The sequence below is a fragment of the Primulina tabacum genome, chromosome 2, assembly GCF_025594145.1.
Source record: "Primulina tabacum isolate GXHZ01 chromosome 2, ASM2559414v2, whole genome shotgun sequence".
In the NCBI taxonomy this organism is placed as follows: Eukaryota; Viridiplantae; Streptophyta; class Magnoliopsida; order Lamiales; family Gesneriaceae; genus Primulina; species Primulina tabacum.
The window spans coordinates 39,772,561-39,783,189 of record NC_134551.1 but is presented as its reverse complement, the minus strand read 5'-3'; the positions used below and the strand labels follow the sequence as shown (position 1 = coordinate 39,783,189).

The 10,629-nt window shown below is 38.7% G+C and overlaps 1 protein-coding gene across 1 annotated transcript; it reads left to right on the top strand.

Annotated features, from left to right (window-relative positions):
* Window positions 1–5,834: 5,834 nt before the first annotated feature.
* LOC142537675 (uncharacterized) lies at window positions 5,835–7,959 on the top strand. Its single transcript, XM_075643171.1, has 4 exons — window positions 5,835–5,910; window positions 6,554–6,801; window positions 6,855–7,000; window positions 7,593–7,959. The coding sequence occupies exons 1-4, from the start codon at window positions 5,835–5,837 to the stop codon at window positions 7,957–7,959; spliced, it is 837 nt and encodes a 278-aa protein (XP_075499286.1).
* The last annotated feature ends 2,670 nt before the right edge of the window (window positions 7,960–10,629 follow it).

The following is a 10,629-nucleotide window of genomic DNA, read 5'->3' as shown; positions in this document are numbered from 1 at the left end:
CCTTGTGCTGTACCTTTCTTATTAGTCCTTAAGAAAGATGGCTCATGGCAAATGTGTGTAGATTGTAGACCAATCAATAACATAACCATTAAATATAGGCATCCCATACCTAGATTACATGATATGTTAGAAGAGCTGCATGGTGCATGTATTTTCAACAAGATTCATTTGAAGAGTGGCTATCACCAAACTAGAATGAGGGAAGGTTGTGGGAACCCGGATGCTAATTCATTCCTTAATCGTCTTTAGGAATAATTCAAACAATTATATAATAAACAGGGTCTAAATTTTTTTTTAAAATACAAAGCGAAAACATAATGTAATTCAATTCAGATTACATACTAAACATAAACATATAAATCTTTTATTATCTACAAGAATTCAACTAGGTTCAACTATATATCAGTGCTGAATCCTAAGTTGCTTCGAAGCCCGGATCTCCACGCTATCTAGTCCAGCCTCGTTCTCTTCTTAACCCTGATCCTATCCCACCTGTTGCCATGCACACATACAAACAAGACAACAGCCGGATAACTCCGGTGAGAATTACATTCTCAGTATAAATCATGTATACATGCGATCATATAAACCATATAAAAGCATATAACCGACATTCATAACCTATATCAAATACAGAAACATAAATCAAATATTCAGAGCATGCATCATAATTCGAAACATGTCTCCATATCAATAACCAATCATATTCTAAACATGTACCATAATCAGGAACATAAATCCATATCAATCTATGAATAAAAAGCAACATTAATCATTAAATCACAATCGGTGACTTTCAGACTTAGACTAGACTCGATCCTAGTCTAGGGATCCCGGTTTCCAGATGTGGTGTTCCTTTATCGAATTCCGTAATAGAAGAAATTCCGATTCTATTTACTCGATATAACCAAATGTGGTGTTCCTATATCGGATTCCGTAATAGAAGAAATTCCGATTCTATTTACTCGATATAACCAAACATCCGGTGTCTTGACCTAACCGTCACAGACTTTGGCATTTTCATCAATATCCTATCTTGTGACATCGTGCAATGTGCCTGTGGCGATCCCGCCACTATCAGGTACTTCTGTCACAAGATCACTCGTCTAATACCTGCTGTCTATAATCAATAGCACAAGCATATCAAGTCAAATCATTGCAAATATCAATGCAATAAAATAAAGTATGTGATTTAGGGAAACTCGAGTCAAACCTCACTCGAGTTGTGCAATCCCAACTCAACATTAATTTATACATTTATCTTCTCGCTCTGACGAAGACGAAGTCCTGAATTCAACTCTGTCCATTCTCAATATGGTAATAACAATACCGAACAGACACAATATCAATATGTAACTCAATTCAGAACCTGTTCTGATCAATACTCAAATCAACATACTATCTGATCAATGCCAATCGATATACAGTACAACAATACAATCCCAGTCAATCATAAATCTGATCAATATCAATCTACTGAGGTTTCGACGGCTTAACAATACAATCTTGATAACCCTGTCAATCTCAACATCACAGATATAATATCACAACTCATAATCGATATTACTACAATCATAATCTTCAATAGTAACGGATTATAATCTCAAATCAGTACAATCTCGCAATACCGGCAATACAATATCAGTATATACGAATCAACAACTCATCTGATCCAAGTCTGAATAATATCACTATACCCAGCGATTCAGTATAAATCAGATATCAATTACAACACTTCATAATCGATAACAACATAATTCTGATATCACATCGGTCTAATCACAATCAAATCAACTCTGAAAATTCATAACAATTGCATAATCAGTCTGTTCTTCGATCCGATTTCAATTATACGATGTCTACTATGTCAAGAACACTATATATCAATGATATTTGATTCTGGCAATGTCATAATTTCAAATCGTATCAAAACGTAATAAAACTTACGTCCAGTTGAAGCTCTTGTTGATAGAAATACAGTACTGAAGTCGGATTAAAAATCAGACGGGCGGATCTTTCGTAAATCACAAATCTACACGATAAAAGGCGTAAGGATATTTCTCGGAGCTTCTCGATTCCTTTTCCAACGTTCTGATGAAATTGAAACTTGTTATATCTATATATATATCCACGTTGCATGCTAAGATACGTGTCTTATTCTTAACCATTTCCAGGCGGCGCTCGGGCGGTTAATATTTACCGCTCGGGCGCGGAAGTTTCTGTTGAGATACTCAGCCGATCATCTCCTAGCGCTCGAGCGGTAATATTCTACCGCTCGGGCGCCAAACATTCTGTCCAAGAAGTAAAATTGGCGTTCGGGCGGTTCTTTTCTACCGCTCGGGCGTGAGATGTTCGGTCCAAACTCTTGGCTTATAATGTAACAATGCCTTGCTTCTTCATTTGGGTTCCTATAACCTCAATTCTGTCAATTAAACAACGTCTGATTACAGCAATTAAATCTCGGGCATTACAAAGGTGATGAGTTGAAAACTGCTTTTAAAACCAAGTATGGGTTGTATGAGTGGATGGTAATGCCCTTTGGCTTAACTAACGTTCCTAGCACCTTTATGAGGCTAATGAACCATGTTTTGCGTGCACACATAAGAAAGTTTGTTATGGTTTATTTTGATGATATCCTAGTGTATAGCAACAATTTAGAAGAGCATGTTGAACACTTGAAACTTGTACTAATCACATTGCGAGATGAAGGTTTGTATGGTAATTTAAAGAAATTTGATTTTTGTACTAGCAAACTTGTTTTCCTTGGTTTTTTGGTAAGCTCACAGTGCATACGAGTTCATGAAGACATGGTAAGTTCTATTCGAGATTGGCCAATGCCTACTACTATTGGTCAAGTTCGAAGCTTTCATGGTCTTGCAAGCTTCTATAGGAGGTTTGTTAATGATTTAGCACATTGGCAGCGCCGATGACGGCGGTGATAAAGAAGAACGTTCCATTCCATTGGGGCGAGGAATAAGAGAAGTCTTTTAGTATTATTATGAAAAGTTAATTAATGCTCATTTACTTGTTTTTCATGATTTTGCTAATACTTTTGAAATTGAATATGATGCTTCAGATGTAGGTATTGGCGGAGTTTTGATGCAAGGAGGACGGCCGCTGGCATACTTTAGTGAGAAGCTAAATGGAGCCGCATTGAACTATTCCACGTATGGCAAGGAGTTGTACGCGCTAATAAGGACTCTAGAGATGTGGCAAGTCTATTTGAGGCCTAAGGAGTTTGCGATTCATACGGATCATGAATCTCTAAAGAACCTTAAGGGGAAATAGAAGCTAAACAAGCGGCATGCCAAGTGGGTGGTGTTCATGGAGATTCCCCTACATAATCAAGTACAAACAAGGTAAGGAAAATGTAGTGGTCGATGCACTATCACGGAGGTACGTACTAATCTCTACCTTGGAGTCAAAAATTTTGGTGTTTGAGCATGTGAAAGAGTTGTATGCGATGGATGAGGATTTTAAGGAAGTATTGAAACATGTATGCATGGTCCACATGAAAATTTTTATTTGCATAATGGTTTCTTATTTAGAGAAGTTAGATTGTGCGTTCCTAAGTCATCAATTTGTGAATTACTTGTTTGGGAGGCACATGGGGTGGATTGATGGGGTACTTTGGTGTGGCTAAAACTTTGAGTTGTTTGCATGAACATTTCCATTGGCCACATATGAAACGTGATTTTGAGCGTGTTTATGAAAAGTGCATAGCAAGTAGACAAGCTAAGTCTAGAACACAACCACGTGGATTGTATACACCACTTCCCGTCCCTAGTGAACCTTGGTTTGATATTTCTATGGATTTTGTTTTGGGTTTCCTAGGACTAAGAAGGGGAGGGATTCAATATTTGTTGTTGTTGATAGATTTTCTAAGATGAAACATTTTATTGCTTGTCATAAAACTGATGATCCATCTAACATTGCGGACTTGTTCTTTAGAGAAGTCATTAGGTTGCATGGTATGCCTAGGACTATCGTGTCTGATCCTGATGTTAAATTTATGAGTATCTTTTGGAAGATGTTGTGGGCTAAACTTGACACAAAATTGTTCTTTTCTACTACGTGTCATCCTCAAACGGATGGACAAACTGAAAGTATTAATACAACTTTAGGAACACTTTTGCGTGCTATACTAAAAAAGAAGTTGAAAATTTGGGAAGAATTCTTGTCATTTATTGAGTTTTCTTATAATCGTAATATGCATTCTACTACAAAATATTCACTATTTGAGATTGTTTATGTTTTTAACCCTTTAACTCCTTTGGATTTGATGTCATTGCCTATGAGTGAAAGGTTGTACAAGGATGGCAAGAGGAAGGCTGAATTTGTTAAGAGTGCATGAGAAGGTCAAGGCCAACATCGAGAAGAACTTACAATACATGAAGCAAGCAAACAAGGGGAAGAAGAAATTGGTGTTAGAAAAGGGAGATTGGGTGTGGTTGCACTTAAGGAAGGAAAGATTTCCAAAGAACAGGCGTTCGAAGCTCCTACCTAAGGGTGATGGAACATTTCAAGTGCTTGAAAGGATCAACGACAATGCCTACAAATTAGACTTACCAGGTTAGTACAACGTCAGTTCCACTTTTAATGTTAGTGATCTTTCGTTGTTTGATGTAGGAGATGATCAAGATTTGAGGACAAATCCTTTTCAAGAAGGGTAGGATGATGCGAACGTGGTTGATCGAGCCCCAAAGAAGGCATGGGATTCACTGCAGTTGCCTGAACGACCTATAACGAGGGGACGTAGTAAGAAGTTTAAAGAAGCACTTCAAGGGCTCATGGAATGCTATCAAGAAGAGTCTACAAATGGGATGTTCAAATTAGAGAAGTTTGGAGAACATGGCAACAATATTGGAAGTCTTTGGAATGTCATTCAAGTGCCAAATGATCAAGAAAACAGCAGTTGGCGCGTACCCGCGCAACAAAACGCGCAGCCGCATGCACACCAACAGAACAGCGCACGCGACCGCGCGTAAAGTGGCACAGCTGCTCGCCCATGCGCGCGCCAGCGCCGAAACAGGCATCACCGCGCGCAAGCTACCTGCCGAGACAGAATGATGCGCGCAACCGCGTGAGTTCATGCGCACCTACGCGCACCGCAACACAGATTTTTTTATCGCAAACCTAGTTTTCAAATTATTGCTTTGTTTTTGTTATATTATCGTTGTAAAACACTATGAACAAAATTAATTCAGAGTTTTATAAAATATTTTGAGTTTTCTCTCAAATTTTCAAGGCTTTTGCTTTGTTCTTAAAAATCTAACTTATCAAAGATTTCATCTTTGTGGCGTTTGTCAATTGTTTTCGCACGGATTGTCAAAGATGAGTTCTTTGAATTTTCGTCTGAAATTCGATTGTTTCTATCGTGAATATTTGTTGCTAAGTTTCTATCGCTTAGAGGTGAATATCACAAAACCGTTGCTTGTTTCAAAAGATCGAGACAACCCAACGTTCTTTTTCATCAAATCGAGGGTGTGACTTTATTTTTGAGTGCGTTTGCTTTTCATGATTGAAGAATCGTATCATTTGGCCATTATGAGTTCTTAGTCATGTCATTTGGGTTGACGAACGCTCCCTCGGTCTTCATGGATCTAATGAACCGGGTCTTTAAGCAATATCTAGATAGCTTCGTTTTCGTTTTCATTGACGATATCTTGATTTATTCCAAGACTCAGGAACTTCATGCCGAGCATCTCAGAACTGTATTGCAGTTATTGAGGGAAAAATAGTTTTATGAAAAGTTGAAAAAGTGTGAATTCTGGTTATAGCAAGTATAATTTCTGGGCCATATCATTTCGAGAGACGGCATTGCAGTGGATCCCATGAAGATTGAAGCGATTAAACAATGGCCTATTCCTACGATAGTCTCCGAGGTCCGTAGTTTTCTTGGTTTGTCAGGTTATTATCGACGTTTTATTGAAAATTTATTCAAAATATCGTTGCCGTTAACCAACGTGACGAGAAAAGCGGTGAAGTTTGAGTTGACAAACGAATGCCAACACGGATTTCAAGTGTTGAAAGACCTGTTGACATCAGCCCTATCCTAGCACTTCCGTGCAGAACTGAAGATTTTATTTTATACACTGATGCATCAAAGATGGGACTTGGAGCTATACTGATTCAGTGTGGGAAAGTAATCGCTTATGCTTCTCGTCAATTGAAAGACTATGAGAAGAATTATCCCACCCACGATCTTGAATTGGCGGCTGTGGCCTTCGTATTGAAAATATGAAGGCATTATCTTTATGGCGAGAAATGTGAAGTTTTCATAGACCACAAGAGCTTGAAATATTTATTCTCACAGAAGGAACTCAAGATGTGGCAGAGGAGGTAGTTAGAAATTGTTAAAGATTATGATGTGACCATAAGCTAGGTAAAGCAAACGTCGTTGCAGATGCTTTGAGCCGCAAGTCAGTTTCTTCTTTGAGCTCATTGATTCAGAAGCCGTTGTTATTGGATATTCAGAGGAGCAAGATATCTATAGTAGTGTAAGGGAACATCGCTAGACTTTCATCTTTGGTTATTCGACCTACGTTGACAGATTGGATACGACGGGAGAAGCCTAATGAAAATCAGTTGATGGAATTGCGATACAAAGCCGATGATAAAGGAAATACAGAGTTTACGATGAACACTGATGATTGGTTAACGTTGAGAGGTCGGATATGTGTTCCCAGTGGTAATGATATTCACCGGGATGTTTTGATAGAAGCTCATACCGCGCCATACTCGATACATCCAGGTACAACCAAAATGTACCAGGATCTTCGATGTCGATTCTGTGGCCAGGTATGAAAAGTGATATTGCAAAGTTTATATCTGAATGTCTATCATGTCAGCAGGTAAAGATTGAGAATCAAAGACCTGCAGGAACTTTGCAATCTCTCACAATACCTCAGTTGAAGTGGAAACACATCACCATGGACTTTGTAACGGGACTTCCAAGAACGCCAAAGGGTTACAACTCCATCTGGGTGATTGTTGACAGGTTAACTAAGTCGGCTCATTTTCTTCCGGTCAAGACGACATTTACAATGAACCAGTATGCTGAAGTCTATGTAGCTGAGATTGTGAGACTTCATGGTATCCCTGTGTCAATTGTATCTGATCGTGACCCAAGGTTTATTTCTGAATTTTGGAAGACCTTGCACAGAGCCTTGGGCACCAGATTGACTTTTAGCACAACATATCATCCTCAGAGTCATGGGCAGTCAGAGAGGGTGATTCAGATTCTTGAAAATATTTTACGAGCCTGCACGATTGATTTTCCTGGTAGCTGGGATTCTAAATTGCCACTTGTGGAATTTACGTATAACAATAGTTATTAGGCGACGATTGGCATGGCACCATACAAGGCATTGTACGACATGAAATGTAGGTTACTGTTGAACTGCGATGTAGTCGGTGAAACAAATATGTTAGGACCAGAATTGGTCCAACAGATAGCTGATGTGATTGCTTTAATCCAGGACAGAATGAAGACGACCCAATCTAGACAGAAAATTTATGCGATATCCGAAGAAGGCTTTTGGAGTTTGAAGTTGGAGATCACGTATTTTTCAAAATTGCTCCTCTCAAAGGCATTATGAGATTTGGAAGGAAAGGAAAGCTGAGCCCAAGATTTATCGGCCCATTTTAAATTCTGGACAGATTGGAGAAAGAGCATATCGTCTAGCATTACCTCCGGACTTGGATAGAGTCCACAATGTATTTCACGTCTCAATGCTCAGGAGATACATCTCGAACCCTTCCCATATTTTCAAACATGAACCGTTGGATCTGATGCCGAACTTGACTGATAAAGAAGTACCGATACAGATTTTAGATCGCAAGGTTAAAATACTGAGGAATAACGAGATCGACATTATCAAGATTCTTTGGCGTAATCAGTTGGTTGAAAAAGCAACGTGGGAGCCAGAGGAGGAAATGAAGCATCCATATCCTTAGTTATTCGCACGATAATGGCAATTTTGGGGACGAAATTTCTTAAGGAAGGGAGAATTGTAACGCCCATACATTCGTATGCATATGATGTAAGGTAATGATTATGATTAAGTATGTTCATTATTCCTTTTATGGTTTATTATGATGATCGTTTGGGATATATGATGTAATGGTGATGGTTTATGGCTTCAAGTTTTGTTATGAATGGTAATGAATGATATAGAATGAATAGAGAATGGATGGGTAGATAGAAAGTTGATCTTGATTCAAATAGGTAATGGAAATGCAATAACGGAATGAAAACTGTGGCAGTAGTTGTGGTTTTTGGCTTAGTGATTAGTATATTGATCTAAACGTTTTGAGGCTACTTCCATTAGAAAGATACAATATAAGGCTATAACTTTCATGCCTTGAGTTTTGTTCAAATCATTAGCGAAAACGAGCCAAAAGTGGCCCAAAGCGTATCATGCGTTTCTTCGTTTCTACAATGACACATGTTGGGAAAATGCACATAAAATTTTACTCAGACCTTCCATGACATGGAACCAATGGAGATACAAGACAATACATAGAGCAACATCTTTCATGTTTACCACTTTTCTAATTATGAAGGGAAGAGGCGTTTTGGAAGCGATCTTTATTGTAGCTGTGCGCAGAGCGCACCCGAGCGGTAAGATTTGACCGCCCGAGCGCGGATCGTTCTGGATTTTTTGTTTTGGACAATAATGTCCACGCCAGGCCGGTAAAATGTGACTACCCGAGCATCCAGCACAGTGTAAAAATGTGTTTTGGGTATTTTTAGGCATAAAATCGAAGGAGACTCATTATTTCATCATTTTCCTTCTCTTCCTTTCTCTTCTCTATCGATTTCGTAACGTACCGAACTTTTAAACTATTTAAAATTTACAAAAAATATAAATTTTCTTAAATAAATAATAATTTTTCAAATTACGATCAAGATAAATTTCTCATCTAAAAATATTTGAAGTAAAACAATTACAAACAAAGTTTGCAAAAAGGTAATCGTTTAAACATCATAAACAATATCATGGAAATCAGAGTTTTTAAAGCATGCCTAAAGTTCTTAAAATCATAGGCGCTCCTCGAGTTTATCCTCCTGCACAGACCGAGCCGGCTCATTGGTCTCTACCCCTCGTCTCCTCATACTCATCCTCACCTGCATCGATCAAGTCTAGTGAGTCTAAAGACTCAAGCTGTATAAACTTGAAGTAACAAGTAATATATAATAAAACCACATGCATTTTAAAGTAGAGCGTACATACTGAAACTTGAACATGCTTGGGTAAACGTAGACGTGCCAACATATCGTAAAACTTTTCATAAACATGGTTGCATCATACATACTTGGACATACATAAACATCATCATTTGGTTTAGAGATATAGTTTCAAAGCAAGTGACCCATACATAAATGCGCCTGCTCAGACTAAACCACAGTACTGGACTGGCAGGGATGTCCACTACCACATACATGAGATCCCCAGTCATCCTTTACCAGGTGGATTGGTCCCTGGTCATGCTTTACCACTTTCCAATCCTGATCTAAACCCAATCATGCTTTACCGGCGTGGAGAGGTCTCCAGCCACGTTCACCAACCTCCAAACCAGTTCATAATTGGTCACAAGACATTTAGCTTACCTCAAAACATAAAAAAATTTCTTTTGCACGTCGAACATACTTACATGGCGTTGAGGGATTCGTTGGATCTTGTCTGGGGCCACTGCTGCACATACTAACATGATTTCAAGCACTTAATTCCCATAACTTAGACATAATAGTCGTGCTCACCACCCGAAGTAACAATTGACTTATGACGTTCTAAAACACTCGGGACTTGACCTCGTTCAATCAATATACTAACCCATGACTCGAACCCCGAATAATCTTGACATAGAGTAAGAAATGTCCCAAGTAATGGAAGACACAGACCTCGCTTAAACCATAGTCCAACGTTCCCCAATCAAACTTCGTAACATCTAAACTAACTTTTAGTATGCTAGGACATAATGACATAGTAGTACCCAAAGGAAACAATAGCACCTAAATTCGAAGCCCGAAAAACCCAGAACCAGCGCCTAGGCACTGCAGTGCAGCGTTGCAGCACCTAGGCGCTACTCTGTAGCGCTGCGTTGCTGCCTAGTGCGAATCTGCAACGCTGCGGTGCCGCTGGTGCAACGCTGTGGCCTAGTCCTGAGCGATTTCAACCCCAAAAAGCCATCTTCTACCCATTCCCTTCCCTATGCCTTCGAATGTCACCAAACCCATACCGAATCAAATCGAAACACGACTGATCACACCACATGACACCACCTACGTAGCAAGGAACACCCGATAATTCTCAACAAAGCCTGCAACAAACAATTCTCAAGAACACATCAAAAACATGTTTTCATAAAAACACAGTTTGTGTAGTACCACAAAAACGATCATAACTCACTCGTTTTTTGTCCAAAAATTACGAATTTACTGTCAAATCGAAGATATCAAAAAGTACTACACTTTATATGTTGAATTTTTTTTACAAAAGGTCGACTAAAAATTCACAGTACTCGAAATAACTGTAATATCCGGTTTTGAGATCTAAAATCGTTTCAAATTCAATCCAACCAATTTTGCTCAAACTCTTACACAACGTACATGAATTTTTATAC